Here is a 16,833-nt window from a genome sequence, read left to right as displayed (position 1 = left end):
TACATATACGTATGGAACTCTCACCACAGGACGAAGCACTGCTCCATACAGGGCACTGACACCCAGCACTGCTCAGGGCACGGGGCTTTTAAGTAGCAGAAAGCTGGGGGAGATGAGAGATAAATGCCTTGGGAAGCCCAAGAAGAGGTGCCGCTGCCGTACCCCATGTAAAGCAACGCTGGCCCCACTGCGTGGGGGCTGTCTGCAGCTGTGCTGGGATGAGGCATCACCTTCCTCACACTGCCCTGTTCCCCACTGCCCACACAGCACTGGGGGGCTTGAGGCTGAGCAGTGCAAGTGAAATAGCTTTAACTGTAAGCACCATTTGCTGTGCCTCAGGGTGGCAGACTCATTTGTCACTGTTTTCTTCTCCTGCAGCTCTTTTGATTCATCTGGGATCCAATAACTTTGTTAATACTATTTCTTTCATACCCTGGCCAAGTACAGCATCCGAGGCACACGCAGCAGCTATCTGAAGCATTAAATACCTCACACAAAGCACCGGTCCCTGCTCCGGCTCATCCAAAACCATTGCTTACAAGTCCTTTATTGACATAAATTGCATGGGGGGCAGGAGGAGCACCCAGAACAAGATACGTTGACAATTTTCTTGCAATATTCTGTCTCCTGCTCTAAAAGTCATCCCTCCACAAAGCTGTCAGCTAACCATTGCACTGGCTTTGTATCAGACCATGCAAAAACTTAGAGGTAAGCACAAGGATTAAAGCAACTCTGTTGCATCAGCGGGAATGTGAAGAAACTGAGATTGATGTGCTCACTCAAAGCAATACTTCATCAGCTCCACGGGGCATTAATCTGTTTTTTACTAGGATAAAATGACAGCAATGCACGGCCCAAAATATTTATTTCAGGAAGAAAGTAAATTTCAAAGTAGACACATTTTTATACTTTTCTTTTAATACTATTCATTACACACCAGAAGTAACTGCATCAACGACCAAATCACTGTTGTGTCTGACTTGTTTAAACAAGACCATGATTTACTGCACTGCCAGCTAATGAAGAGCCGTACAAGAAGCTGATCAATGCCACCATTGTCTGGCAGCACAAAGCAGGGGCCACTCAGCATATTGTCCAAAACAAAGACACCCCCCCAAGCTCCCCACCAGGGACACACTGTGTCACTAGGACACACAGTTTGCAATAAAGCCACAGCATGTCCCTGAACTTGAAGTGACCACTCAAAGACAGGAACCCTTTCTGACCTCTGTTCCCAAGCTCAGTGTGAGGTGAAGGGGAAAAAAAAAAGGGGGGGGGTGGTGGTGGAAGAAAACGTTTATCCTGCAGCTGTCTTCCTTAAATTACCCTTTGTGATACTATGTATTTAAGCAGTTTTGTCACCTGAAGGCAGCTTTGTGTTCATTAACAGAGGTAACTGAACTCAGAGCCAGGCGCTCACAAGCAAAACTCAACTCCGAATTCCATCTTAAGTGGCTTTCCCTTCCTGCTTCATACCTGCGCCAATGTTAATCACAGCAGGGGTAACCATCTGTCCCTTCCTGCAAGGCAACAGCTACAGACAGGATGGCCCCCAGCAAAAGAAAGATTTTGAGAAGGGCAGCGGCAATGCCCTGTGCAGAGGCTGAACCTTCGGCAGCCCCTTAGACACAGCTCCTCATCCAAGAGGAATCACTACCCAGCGCAACTTCACATTGCATAGAGGGAGTCTGAGCAGGTGCAACAAACCAAGGGTGTTCTTTTAGCAGCGGTCTCCTCCAAAATCCACTTGCCTCCTTCCCTAGCATGCTCTACATCGCGAGCATTTTAACCACCGCTCGTACCTTGCTCTCGGTGCCACCGTGCCACATCTGCTGACAGTGCTCTGCAGATCCGCACCCGGCCCCGAAGCAAGCATTGAGTTGTGCAGGAGCTGCCTGGAGTTAATTAGCAGGAGCTGTCATGTTAAAGCTTTCGGAGACAGGGATCAGCCTCAGAAGAAGCTTGTAGAACCCGAACCATTTAAAAATGTAAAATCTCTTTCCATTACCGTCAACAAGGCTGAGTTTGTGTCAAATCACACAGCGTATTGGCACCTTCCAAATCCACAGGAAACACTTTCCACATCATCTCCATTTTTGGAGTATAGCATGTCTGCTAACACGCTGGCAGACAAGAGGTTGTTGGGGCTCCTATTACAAACCCTATTTGTCACACACGTGCAAAGCGATCTGATGTGTCAAACAAGATACGCTGCCACCAGTTACACACAGGACTGCTTACCCACTTGTAGTTCAGCACTGCAGAGATGAGATGCCTGCTCACACACCAACTGACTTAAAATCAACATAACTCACTCTTTTTTCCACTTTATGGTTAGCACTCCTAGACGCAGATGGGCAGATGAATGAGATGGCTGTGCTGCTGGCAGGACTCAAATAGAAGAAAAAGTAGGGTTTCAAGGCAAACCAAATACCTTTCCAACAGAAAGCGGGTCCTTGCTTCATACTTAGTGGTCCCCCACCACAGACATGAAATATTCCCAAACTGTCAAAATTAAAAATAACTAGTAGGCAAACTACTTACCCTCTCAGTGAAAAACGCTGGTGAGGTACCCAGGCAGGCTAAACATTTTTCATTAATCTAATTCTGCATTTTGGTCAGCACCTCCCCTCCAACTCTTACAAACACTTCCCCGCTCCCATGGGAGCTGGGAGCATCCCTAAGCCGGGGCTGTGGGGGGCGAGGAAGGCGCAGACAGTGGGCCCTTGCCACAGTCACCCAAACTCAGCACCTCAGCCTCCCATCACTGTCTCATCCTCCTTTACCTTGACAACACCTTCATAACGCCACAGTAACGGGCAGCTGCATTTCTGGACAAAGCAGCACGTTCAGGACCCCTTTTACAGGGCAACAGAAGTCACCGTCAGGAAAAGTCTCAGTAAAGAAAGAGCGTTTTATCACCGTGACGCTGCGATCCCGTCTGGAAGTGCTTCAAAGCCAATATCCAACAACTAACAAGAGCTTCTCGCTGTCGCGTGGGGCTGCTGCTCTGCTTGTTTTATTCCTGTGAAGAGTGATCGCGGACGGCTGATTATTGTAGCAGATAGTTGACCTTTATCTAAAATTCCATTAAAAAGCTTTATTGACTGGAGTCTTGCGGGGTCTTTCAGGATTCACTGGGTCATTTATTCACTGTCGGATATCCATCGGGTTTTAAGCTTTTAAGATTGCTCAAGCTCTAGGAAGGAGCGCGCTTTTTTTTGTCATTTTTAACTGATTTTAAGACTGTGTGAGGGGGTAGTTTCTTGTCTTCTCCCTCTCCGGTATGCTGTCAACAGAGAAGGTTATCTTAAATCACATAAAAAGGGAGAAAAAGCCTGGCGATGTGGTAAGACTACTTCCAGGGCAAGCTGGCTCGTGCACGTGGGTGCAGCACAGCCATGCACTGCCTGCAGGTACCCAGCGAGAATGCCTTTTTCACCTCAGCCCCAGATTCAGGTCTAACTACTCCAAACAACATCTTTTTGAAATTTATAACTCCATACCATCATGTCAGGCTTTCATTAGCTGAAGCAACTTTTTCTGGGCCACGTGCCTGTCTCAAACAGAAATAAGAAAAATGAAAGAATGGTTCAACCCTTTCTGAAAGAGGATTTCTAGAAATGGTTTATCCAAGCTAAAAAAAATTCTGGTGACAGCTCCCCCAGGCTTTGCAAGAGGGTTCTGAAAGGATGTTACTCCCTTTCGCGTTCAGTGACAAAAAGAAAAGAAAACAGTGGGGAGCAAGGCACATCAAATGAAGAAGGAGATCTGGAAAAAACAGTGTGAATTTGTCTTTGAGGAATATGTTATACTGCATATATACATGGTACTGAGTTAAGGTTGCACAGACATCTCTAGCATTTCCAGACTTTGCAGTGCTTTATATTTTTTATTAATATTACATACTGCTGTTTCATATTTTACATTTAGTTCAGTGTACATTCAGAGGAAAGAAAGAAAGAAATAACAAATTTAAGCATTCATTCTGGGTTTATTAAAATCCGGGTAAAAACCAAATATTCCCAGGTCGCCAGTAACACTTCAATTCTGCACTTATTTCTAAATCTAAACTAGCATTTCTGATTAATTTCAGAAGTATATTTTTCCCTTTCTCAACACTTTCACTTCTGCTGAATTTTCATCCTAAAATGATACTTCAGTTAATCATTTATTTCTCTCACCAGTAATAATCCTGCCCTGCTTCCCCATTCGTACCAGCTCGGTTACAAACGATGAAGGCCATGCAGAGCCTCTCCTCACACACAGCCATTCCCCATAGTCTGTATGCTCTCATCTTCTATGCATTTCCAGATCTAAAACCTTCTGTTTTCTTTCCCTTGTTTGCTATTGGCAACTATTGGCAAGAGACATCCTCTTAATGATCTTTTTCTGGCCTTCTAGACGACTGCTCAGACTTCTACAGATCTTTCATTATTAACGCAGAAGCCTTGTAAGTCAGTTTTAATGGCCTGTGCAATTTTTATTCCTTAGCAGGAGACATAACCTCCTCCATATGGATATATGTTTATTAATATAAATCCTTAATATCATTTTTCCTAGTGAGAATAATCAGTAAAAGCCAACCAGCGTGTATTACACCTTGTACTGGTTCATCCCAAAAATCAAAAAGTAATCTTTGCCCTGCAGTATGTGGAGCATGGCAGAGAGAAGCGGATAATCTTTTCCCCTGAGGGTGCCTAGGCACCGAACAACAGCGAGGTTCCATTGTACGGTCCCGCCATTCCCCTCCAGACAGAGGGCCGCATCCCGGCCGCAGCCACTTTCCTTTCTCAAGCATGGGATTCATTACCTGGTTTCAGCCCCTTACTATTATTCCTGGAATATCTCCAATCCCTGTTTCTATTCTGAGCGGGCATAAAAGAAGGATGGGTCATTCGCGGTAGGGACGTGTAACGAATGCCGACAAACCCACTTTTTGTCTGTGACTCGACAAATTGCTATTAGTGCTCAGCCTTCATTACCAGAACATCCTCGCTGGCGGTTTAAATAGGGAGACCTGGAAAACAGGACAAAACTCTGCCATTTATTTATAAAGAGAGTGTCCTGGTTTCTTTCCTATAACCGAGGGGCAATTGTCCTTTTAGTCCATTAAACTTTTTCCTACTGCACAAAACAACTCCCATCTTTCTTTTAAATACACCCTTTGAGTCTCAAGATGGAGTTAAACAACAACATACCCCACAAAAGAAATGCAACCCACTCCCAGCGCTATTGGATGAGATTTCTGTCTTTCCAGTTAAGCAAAAATTGTTTTCCCCTGTCTCTTTTACAACTCTACCATGTATATCAGGAGGCTGCTTCTGTTTAGTAAATAGCACAGAAGTTGGTGTTACCCCTCCTTTAGTCATGATTCCATCTTTCCTCATTTACTATGTTTCATCTATGTTTTCAAGTAAAGAAGGTAACAGAGATACTCCTGTGCATCAGAAGACAAAAAGTGCCTGAAAATTTGTGACACTGCTGCATGTATTAGTCCTGCTGGAATCTCAAAGCTGTGCTTCATTTTTCCTTTTTTTTTTAAACTAGGTAGCCCATAAAAAAGTTTCATCATGGCAACATAGCCCATTTCACCTACCTTTATGGTTAAACTATGTTTAGTGGAAACCTACCTAACATAATGGGCAAAATTTATGTTCACAGATGGTAAATTTTACAGTACCAACCAGACCGGCAAGGCCACAAATTAATCTCCAGTGTCATAAGAATTTCATTGCACACATGTATAGATCATCTGTCAACAAAGTGAGCAATATGACTGTCAGGCACAGCAAAAGCATTAAATGCACACTTAGCCTAAAAATTCTGCCCCTTGACATTTCTGGGTCCTTCAATTACACCAAGCCACGCTGGCTGGCCTGCAGTATGAAAAGAAACAAATTCCTCAGACCACAGCACAACTAGAGCTCCAATTCAATCTTAAATTCTAGTTATTGAATGAAAACAAACCATCAAGACTTAGCTTACGCAAAGCAAAGCCAGTTTGGATTGATCAAAGGGACTGGAAGTGATAGCTGGAGCTTCACGTACAACCTGCAGCATCACCCTGTAAGCGGCATTACTGGAAGGATGGGGGTTTAACAAGTGAGGACCTTTCAACACAGCACACAGCTGAACCATGAAACTGTTTCCAATTGCTTTTCCGTTTCCAAGCTTGGTTAAGAATCCCAAATTTTACCAAAACGAGGAAGAATCTGCTCTTGCGTGAGAGCTGAAGCCAGTTTTGCTAGAACAAAATCCAACATAAAATATTACACAACACAGCATGAAATAGTAAAGAGGTGCATAAAATTGAGCATATCTGTTCTTTTGCATGCTGTCAGAGCTCGAGGTCGGCGTCAAATGCTGTGCTGAGAATGACTTGATTTTGATCTATTGTCTCATATGAGCCAGACTGCAATTCACCCCGCTACACTTATAACAGATATGATTAAAAACAATCAGTTATATTAGGCAAAAATATATTTCCCAAGGCAAACATTCACTTCAATGTATTTTTCTCTGGCTATATAACACACAGAAATTCTATGTATATAAAAACCTTCTGGGTTTTTATGGACATTAGCATTGAGCTGAAAAACAGGGAAAGCCTGTGAGGGAAACTGCATAAATTAGATGCAGGCACTATAGTGATTGTATTTCCCTCGGCATAATTCCCTGCCTACTGTGTAAACTTCAGCTGAATAATCTCTCCACGGGCCCCACGTATGTCATTCGAAATAATCATAGCGACAGTTGCTGACGCTCTCTCCATCCTGGAGGACGGGTGAAGCATCAGCAGAATTGCATTTTGCCTCTTTCTTTCAGCATTCAACTGAAGGTTAAATAAAAATACTTGCAGTTTCTCTGATGAAAAGCACAATGCAAGCAAAGCCAAATAAAAGACAAGACAGGCTAGACTACATAAAGCCGATGCTGAAATTTCCCAGGAAATATTTCTGGGCACGTAAAACATGCTGATTTATTGAAACAGAAACATCTCCTGGAGATGAACAGATTCCGCACACTTTTCAAAGAAGGAAATCCCCATGGAAACCTGACTGCCTTCCCAGCAGCTTGGGAGCACCGAGATGCACGCTCCATATGCCGGGAGAGCGCCGCGAAGTGACTCCCGCCTGCCGGCCGGAGACATGCAAGTCATGGGGACCTGTGGGAGCAGACAAGGGTCTCGGCAGTAGCCAGGCTTTTGTGGCTCATCCCGGAGCTCCCCAGTTTGGAGGCTCTTGACTCCCTCGGTTTCCACTTCCTTGAAACCCCAGGTGAGTTACTGTGCTCAGCGTTTCCAGAAACTATTTTGTTTTTGGAAGACAGCATTTCAAAACTATCTCTGCAAGAAGTTTCTGGTGCTTTCCTGGTCAGCAGAAATATCAAAACTCTACCCTCGCACTATTTGTTACAAGGTGAATGTTATTTTAGAAATTCCAATGGAAGGAAAACATCCTTATCCTAGGTTGTCTCTAATACCTAGGGAATTTTATCTGTGGTGTGGCAAAGAGAACAAAAAGACCTGAGAATTAAGAGCTGATGTCAAATCCTTGCAGAGCCTTAGGCAAATTCCATAATCTCTCAGCTATAGCACTGAGGATCAAAACACAATTGCTGAAACCTGACTGCTCCAGGATGTTGGTCCATCTACTGATAGTGGATGCTGGCCAAAATCACATTTAATGAAGAAAAACCAGTAAAGCCAGGTAACGGCAAGAGTAAGTTGGATTTATAGGAAGACCCTTCCTGACCCAAACTTTTTAAAGTCTGGTTAAACTCTATGATATTTCTAACGCATTTCCCCCCCCCCACCCTGAACAGATGAAAGTGCTTAGGATATTGCAAACCATTTCTTTCCCTCTGCCTGTGCGCTGTGTTATGAACCACTTGTCCTGATTCACACAGCAATCTATAAGTTTATTAATATGCATGTGCTATTTCACAAATGTTGAATGATTTGAAAGTGCTGCATAAGGTTTGCTGTCTGTTTTCCCAACATCTGTCCCCAAAGTGCACTTCTGTCGTGTTCTGCTCCCATTGTTCTTGGATCAAAAAGTTAGAAGTAAGGCACGAATCTGTTTTGAGGTTTGCTAGCGCGGGCTGCAGCTCCTTCTTTCCCAAGCGTCTCACATTCTCATAGCATATGACACTTTCCAATTACCTTTTGGCCCTTTTATTCCCCCAGTCTGGCTCACATTTCTCTCTGAATTTGGTCTCTATACAGCTCTGAACCCACAGTCTGACAGCTAAGGACATAACAAATATGCAGCACTAACCCTTGGGGTGGTTAGAAATGCCTGAATTCTCCTATTACAGGCAGATTCACAAGTAAAGGTCACCAGAAAGTCTCAAAACTTAAAACGAAAATGGGCCACGCAACAAGCAGTCAAACGCTTGAAGAAGCAGGATGGACTGTCTTACAGAAGAACCGAAGATGACTTGCAAAGTTTGGATCCAAATCCTGGCTCTGCCAAAGACTTCCTACGCAAGCTGAGGCACATCTCATGTTCTCACCTCTCAGCTCCCCTCTGTACCATGCAACAAAATAGTTCCTCACCACATATGACCTGTGCAAGATATATCCCATGTACTTTGGAAAGACAAGAAAGTTGATAAAAAGAGAGAAAGCGTCACCAAAGAAACCAAAAACCCTCTTGCAAACTGTCTAGCAAAGTGGATCACAGCAGTTACCCTAGGTGACTTACAGAGGCATAATTTAGGAGGCAGAATTAACGACTACAAGCAAATAGAATTAAAACAAAAAATAATCACACAAACATTTATAGCTCATACTTTAAAATCAATTCCCATGTTCTAAAAAGTGTCATCCATACAGATAATTCAAGACTATTTATAGTTTTCCCCACGTGGAGAGGGAATACTAAGTTCTTTCAGGAAAACACAGCATGTAACGAAAGAAATTACACCCGCTATTGATTTGTCCCTATCTGTAGACTGTTCAGCATACAGCACTTCAAAAATTCTCTTACCTTAATACAAACTGGTCTGCTAGAGAGTCATCAGCTAGGGAAACACGAAAGGTCACAACATCACCTTCTCTGACGGGGTTGAGTGGTAAGCGAATAACAATATTTTCATCTAGCCTCAGCGAAGATTGTTTTAATTTGTCTTGATTTGGGTAAACAATGATGCTACCAATCCTCTCCATAGCTGACAAAGCCTTGTGTTCATTATCTTGTCCTGCATGGATATTGTTTTCCCATTTTGCATCCTCTGGAGAACATTCCCCATCTGCTGTATAAATCTTATAGAAGAGCTCCACAGTAATCCCTTCCAAGGAGGCTGTTTCCTCTGAAACCAGGGGTGGAGGGGAGCTGAACCAGCTAGGAGATAATTCCAGCTCCGCAACGCATAATCCTAGATGACCTGTCAATCTACAGCTGGCCACAACTTCTCTAGACTCCAGGAAAGCAAACATCTTCACGCAAGGCAACATCTCCGCAGAATTATAGTCATCCCAGTCCTTCCCTGCGATATAGAACAAGGTTTGTATTTTAGGTTTGTTGGAATAGATGGAGCTGTTGATTATGTGAGATTTCAATTTCCAATTAAAAGTAAATTTATTTGTGAAACCAAAAGATGCAGAAGTCAGCATGAGGTCCAAGGGAACAGCCTGTTCAACAGTAAAGGGTCCATACGTGGCATTTAGGACAGGTGGCAGTTTGGCTTTGTATATAAAGAATGAATCCACCCTAGATTGCAAACTGGAGTTCCTCATGATATCCTGGTTGGCTTCTTTGAGGAAGAAGAAAACATCAGCATTGCAGATGTGATAGCTCGCGGGGAGATACGCTGGCAGGTTTGAAAATCTCTGTATGCTGTCCATGATCCCTCCTCGGCTCTCCACCACTGCAGGCCAAAGATAAAAGGAAACAGAAAGACTACTCTAATGTTTGCTTAGCATGCCCCTCAGTTTTTCTCAAAAGCAACATATTACCCAAGATCAATACTGTTCGCCACAATTACGAAACAATCTGACACAGGTGCCGTGGAATAACACTGTTGGCTCAAAGCTCATACACTCAAAAACATCCCACTGCTTCAGCTCCCTTCCCACCTTCCCCCCTCGAATGCCTACTTGAAAGCCGATTAATCAAGTACTGGATAAAACAAGGAGGAGATTGATTAGCCAGATCCTGATCTAAGTTCCAAAACTTTTTACTGGTCGGTTTTTGTTCTTTTATTGCTAGATGAAACTTAGGACCCTTTCTCATCCATGTTTCGATGTAAGAAAGAAACTAGCATATTGAATAGTAGTAGGCAGTAAAGCAGAACACTTTTAGTTTAACATTGTGAACGCACAACACAATGGGGACTTGCAAATCTGCATCGCTCCCAATCCACTTCTGCCAGGTCAGCAGTTTGGAAGTTAGCAGCAAATTGATAAAAGCTCTGTATTCTTGAAACCAAAACTTTTCACAAAAAAAAAAAAAATATGGGGTTTGATTGAGGTCTCAGTGGGATGGATTTATAGGCAAGAGTGAACTTGAGAGAAGGAGAGAAATCCTTTACATGCAGAAGGTTCACATACGCCTAGAAGGATTTCTTTGGTTTAATTCCAGAGGAGAATGAAACACATTTGGAAACCACAGAAGTTTCTCTGCAACACAATGGTCAATCCTCTAGCCAGCAGTGAGCAATTTTTCCCAGGCAAGAAAAGATTCCAGAGGGAGGGAGGGATCAAACAGACATCTTTGGTTTGGGCTGATCTCTAATTAATAGTGAGATATATTCAATCTGGTCTGCAATTCTACCAGAAAGAAATGGTGGGTCTTTCAAACCAACAATTCATATGCTCCAACAAAAAGCAGGTGAATGCAAGCTCCTGGGACTGCCACAGAAGAAATAAACAGAAACCAAATGAATTAAAATGAAGCAGTTCCACAATGCACAGAGATAACAAAGGAACAATGACAGATCCTGAGGTCAAAGCTCTTGTTGTCTCTCACTGAAGCTTAGCGGCGATTTTACTGTTTGTCAGGACTGGGGAGAGCAGATACACAACGCGACAACCACACAAACAATTACACCTGCTATAAGCCAGATGACTCAGATACTTGCAGCCACAATCAGCCACAATTTAGCACAGATAAAAGCTCTAATATTTAAACTGTTTTTTCAGGTTGTGTATTTTTAAAGCCTACATGTATCAAAGACAGATTCTAGGGCAAATCTCATCCATTTGTATTTGTTCCACTCTTGTTCTTGGTTGAAATTCTGCCCTTTTTTTTTTTTTTTGATGGCTTGATATTATCTACGCTTGTTTAAATGCTTCTCATTACACTTGTGTAAATGCTTCTCATTTCATCACAATATTTCATTATCCCACTCTACTCAGCGCTTCTCAGGCCACACCTGGAGTACTGGGTACAGTTCTGGTCCCCGCTATACAAAAAGGATGTGGACAGGCTGGAAGGAGCCCAGAGAAGGGCCACCAAGATGATCAAAGGACTGGGAAGCTGCAGTACGAGGATAGGCTGGAAGAGCTGGATTTGTTAAGCCTTGAGAAAAGGAGGCTTAGAGGGGATCTCATCCCCATGTACCAGTACTTAAGGGGCAGCTACAAAGAAGATGGAGACTCCCTTTTTACAAGGAGTCACATGGAGAGGACAAGGGGGAATGGACACAAGTTGCTCTTGGGGAGATTCCGATTGGACATGAGAGGGAAATTTTTCACAGTGAGGACAGTCACCATTGGAATAATCTCCCCAGGGAAGGGGTCAACTCAGCCACGTTGGACACTTTCAAGATTTGGCTGGACAGGGTGCTGGGCCATCTTGTCTAGACTGCTCTTCCTAGAAAGGTTGGACTAGCTGATCCCTGAGGTCCCTTCCAACCTGGGATTCTGTGATTCTACCTTACTTTTGCTGTATATTTAATTGTGCCAAGGTTTTTCTGTAGCCATTGGAATATTCTTTGTGGGAGCGAGTAAATGTGCAACAATATACAAAAGCATTAAAAAATTCTCAGCAGGAAACAGTATCAACAGTCTCCTCTCTCACTACTCCACATGGGGATGAGATCAGGGTTACCGCTCAGCCCCACAAGCAAATGCAATTGCAGAGCAGCTGCCCTGCAATCGCCCCACTTTGGTGTCCTCTCGTTTCTTATACCCATGCAGAAACATTTCAGCCCCTCTCTCATAACACACCAGTGCAGCCAACACCATTCCCCAGCTACACGCAGCCACAGACCTGGACCCCAGCTGAAATGCAGAAACCCAGATGATGAGAAACTTTCTCCTCCCTTCCCCATGTGAGCACTGACGTGGCCAGCTTGCTATGGTATCATAGCTCTCACAGGGGACAGTTTTCTAGTGGAGAAAATTGGCTTCAGCCCTTCCCTTCCACATCTCTTCTCGTTCAGATGCAAACAACAGGCAGCTGGCACGCTCCCTACAGCATGCAGAAACTGAAGACCCCGATTCAACATGGGAAGTCATAGGGTGTGAGCAGTAATAAGCAATTCTGGAAGAAGACGGGGTAGTGTCTCTGGACAAGAGGCTAACCAAGCTACAAGCAGTGTAAGAGGCAGGAGGCACAGGTGAGACGGACACCAGGGAAAGCAGTAGGTGCTGTGTAGCAGATATGGACACCACTGCCCATTAGCACCAGGCAAAGGAGGCTGCACAAGGCAAGAAACCTACAGCAACCTACAACAGGGATGGAGGCAAAGAGCAGAGGCTGGTGACCACGTTTAGCAGGGGTGGGGATTGCCCCACTACTGCGTGCTGTGCTGCTCTGTGGAAGCCCGGACGCTTTTATCCCACCACTGAATAACAAAGTGCTCGGGAAACACACTGCAGGTCAAACCCCATCCTGCTCGTAGCAGGAGGGGAAGGGAGAAAGGAGGAGATTTTAGAACCAAAGTCACCAAGGGATGTTTTAGCAGCTCCATTACTGCTCTGCTATTTATAGAGCACCTTGACACGGCATGGCTTGCCGTGCCGTTGTGCAATTGCACAACTCAGTCGCTGAAAGTAAACTTTGCTCCTGTGAAAGCCTAGGCGGCGAGGGGAGGAAGGGTGTTGTTTCTTTACTGAGAAGTCAAATGCAGACAAGCACCTTCCTGGATTAATTGTAGAGAAAATCAAACTACATTTGAAAGCAATACTTTTGAGAAGTTGCATTTACCATAAAAATTGTGCAGCCATACAGATAAGCACAGGACACGCAGCAGCAAGAGCACCCCCTGATTTCTGGGAGAAGAGCTAAAATTCACCTTCTCCCAAGACACACCAGATTGCAGAGGACATTTAAACACTCATATAGTTCCTGAGCCTAAAGAGGAACCAAAAATGAGGCATGGCTTAAATGCGTTTGTGTTTACATTATAGGACTTTCCCCCCACACCACCACCTTATGCAGAAATTTTCTCTCTCAAGCAGGGATTTACAGGAAGTTTAAAAGGCATGTTTTCCTCCTTTCCTCCATTTCATTACAGTGGCAACATTCAGTGCCTCTTCTCAGAACTGGTATGAGGACTAGGATATCAGCCTGCTGTAACTCAAACAAAATGAGACACAAATTTTGCCTGAAAGCTTATATGGGAAGCTATAAACACCACTAGACAGGGCTGGGCTTTGTCCTAGAACCAGCCTGCATCAAAATATGATATCTGAATCTAGCAGCATTTTATGATGCTGTAGGAACATCTAAAAAGAAATACTTCATCGGATGGCAGGACAACACCCCGCCTTTTTAATTCAGCACGTCAGCACCACAGCATCAATCTCCTTATGGCAAAAATCAGAAACAGGACATTTTCAGCTTTCTGGTGTGCAACAAAGCGACATCACCTGCTCCTTTAATAAGCACTCCAGCAAGATCAAAGGGGCAGATCATTAGATGAGAACGTGGGTTAGTCCTAATTATGGAACAAAAGACAGAAACAGTTGAAGACATGTAAATGGAGGCCAAATAGCATTGGGCTCTGGGGATGCTCATCTCAAAGGTTCAACAGTTTGTTTCTCAGACTACTGTGGCATTAGGGGCATTGAGGGGAGACGTATGGAAGTAACACACTGTTGGACATGACTTGACGTACCTAGCTTGAATTTCTAAAATAACTTTTACCTTCCAACACTTTTCAGCAGGTGCTTTGCCCCTTTTAAAACACTTACTCAGACTAGCCAAATACCAAGGCCCCTAGAGGAACAGGTCAGCCTGTAAAATCTTATCACTCCCATTTTATGCCAAGACCCCTCCCTCCAGAGTTGGGCAACAGCCTCACAGCACAGTTCATCCTGCAAACTCTGAGTGTGCAGACGGAAAGGAAACACCCTTCTGATGTTCCTGAAGAGCAGAGAGAGGAAGCCACTGTGCTCATAACGAACCATGCAATGCTGTGCATCAGGGAGATGCCCCTTCCTTGTCCTTACTTTCACCAGCTCAGACCTCAGACAAAAATTCCTTTCTGTTGTCTTGATAATTCTTTATTTAACCATAAAATTATCCATTGCTTTTGTTTTAAATCTCACTTGACCCTGGACTGATGCCACAAAAAGCAGCACAGGACTAAGGCACATGCAAAGCCATAGCTGTAGGTCACACTGTGCAATAAAAATCTGCCATTCATGTAATTCAAGATTTCATCCAAGCTACATTTCTTAGACTTCATACATATCAGTAAGAAGCAAAACAAGCATCCTGCTACAAGGTAGTGGTGGCAGTGGCAAGGTCAGCATTAAAAACTAATGCATCTATGTTAAGCTGTAGTAAGAGGAAAGCCTTTAAAATTAATCATTTTGTAACTAAAAAGGAAGATAACTCCTGTTGGAGCATAAATCCAAATTTCACACCTAAATCTTCCCTCTACTTTAGCTAGCTACTTAACAGGAGCCAAGCCTTCCATAAGCCCTCAGTAATGCCGAAGTTGAAGGTGCAAGGAACAAGAAGTGTTTAAAATTGCAACTTTTTCAATATCCTTTCTTCTCTGAAAACAAGCAAGAAAGCCAATCCTGCACCTGTGGAAAAAACTGTGAAAATGTTAAAATTCATCTTTCCTGCAGCATCGTCAGAATTGTAGCATGAGATCATACAGACACTCCTCTTTGTAAAAGAGGAATAATTTCAAGTAATGTGGTGCCAGTAAGTACTATGATGTTATCCATGACTCATACAGAGGCAATCAATGGCTTGTCTGTATGGGAGAAAAATCACCAGCCCTTCCCACCAGCCCTCACTAAAGACCATAAAGACCAAACTACACATGTACATTATTCCACTATAAAAATGGCTCTATTCATAATAATTATTTTGCTCTGGAAATGCAGGCATTATCCTTGAATAAAAACACACTGTATCCCAGAATAGGGTGTCCACACAAGGAAAGCTATTCTGAAACTGATAAACTGTAGAAGAATAATTAATTCTGTACCAGCTATGTAGGTCACTTTCTCTTATACATGTAAGGGATAAGACCTGATGCTGTTTAGGCACCCCAGCCGTGAGAGGTGGTACAAGGTGATCTGGCCTGGATACAGCTGGGGTAACTCAGACTCCTAATCCCAGCAGCAGGAAAATGAGGAGGATGATCACAGTGTGAAAATCTACCAGGAGTTTAGACCTCATTTGAGCACTATGAGTAGGATAAGTTTGGGTTGTGTGAGGATTTAAGAAGCCTAGATGAACACCCGCCTCGTGCTCTCCCTGACTCATTCAGAATTTAATGAAATAACCATGAGAGGAGGATGTCACTGTTTACTTCCCGCATTCAGAGTCCATCCTGTGACTCGTCTCCTCAGTTTTACATTAGGGAGGAAAAGGAGGAGGAAAACCCTCCATAGTCCCACTGAGGAACATCTTCCATCACCACCATTCAAAAACAAATCTTACTCCTTTAGTACTTGAGGTAGTTATCCAGTGAACCACACTGCCACAGGAAAAAAAAAAACCACATAACAACATACCATCTTTTCAGCTGTAACAGATAGTTTGAAGATATAAATGACACTGCAAGAAAGAGCTAAGAAGAGTTCCCAATACTTTTTTAATACTAAATTAAAGTCGGCCCAGAAGCTGTCAACATATGAAAAATTGTACCACGAGAAAAGATGATAGGATCCCTTTAAGCTTCTCTCATTCTCTCCTCTTATCCTAGTTCAATATAAGGATAGAACTTTATGTAGGACTCACAACCCGTTTAGTCTTCACGTTCAATCTTGATTACACATTTGTGGAGAGAGAGATCACCTTGCAAAATATTGCTAGTCAGGCAGCTTGTTTTAAAAGACAAGAAAAAGGATGCAATTTGAAAAAAAAAAAAAAGAAAAAAAAAGTCCATTTAATCCAAACATCTAAAACTGAAGAGAGGTTAATTAACTTTTTTATGCTTGGGACAAGGTCTCACATATTTATCTTCAAATGTCTCAGTCAAACTTATCTTACTCAAGCTTCACTGCAGCTACCCGTTCTGGCCACCCTCCGTGGGAGTCAGCCCGTCTCATTTTAGATAGGGATCTAAGCCCAGCACACTCCAGTCTCCCCTTTCAGTAAATCACAGAAAAGGGTGTCTCCAGAATTCATTCATCCTCTCCTAGGCACTTACATCTTAGGGATGATAAATCACCCTTGGGAGGAGCCTATTTCTATCCATTAACTCAGTTGCTAAAGGTGGCCAGTGCAGACCTCCATGCTGGAGGTTTAGATGTCTACAGGCAAAGGTGCCCTGGCCCATCAGATGTGACGGCTTCACTAAAGCTTCTCTTCCCATGCCGCATGCCTGCGTTTGCCCATCACTCTGCTTCCAAAGAGCTTGAAAGCAACATCTCAGGCCTCATAATTCTTTTGTCTACTAAAATACGTT

General features: G+C 43.4%; 1 protein-coding gene across 2 annotated transcripts in view; it reads right to left on the bottom strand.

Annotated features, from left to right (window-relative positions):
* TMEM132B (transmembrane protein 132B) overlaps positions 1-16,833 on the bottom strand; it is a 255,093-nt gene that overhangs the window by 173,707 nt on the left and 64,553 nt on the right. For both annotated transcript variants that reach the window (XM_075109874.1, XM_075109875.1), the window contains exon 2: positions 8,997-9,876. In XM_075109874.1, the coding sequence (XP_074965975.1) occupies positions 8,997-9,876 (880 nt within the window). The remainder of the gene's footprint in view (positions 1-8,996; positions 9,877-16,833) is intronic.

Source organism: Phalacrocorax aristotelis, chromosome 15 (assembly GCF_949628215.1).
Source record: "Phalacrocorax aristotelis chromosome 15, bGulAri2.1, whole genome shotgun sequence".
Lineage (NCBI taxonomy): Eukaryota > Metazoa > Chordata > Aves > Suliformes > Phalacrocoracidae > Phalacrocorax > Phalacrocorax aristotelis.
This window is presented reverse-complemented; position numbering and strand designations above follow the sequence as displayed.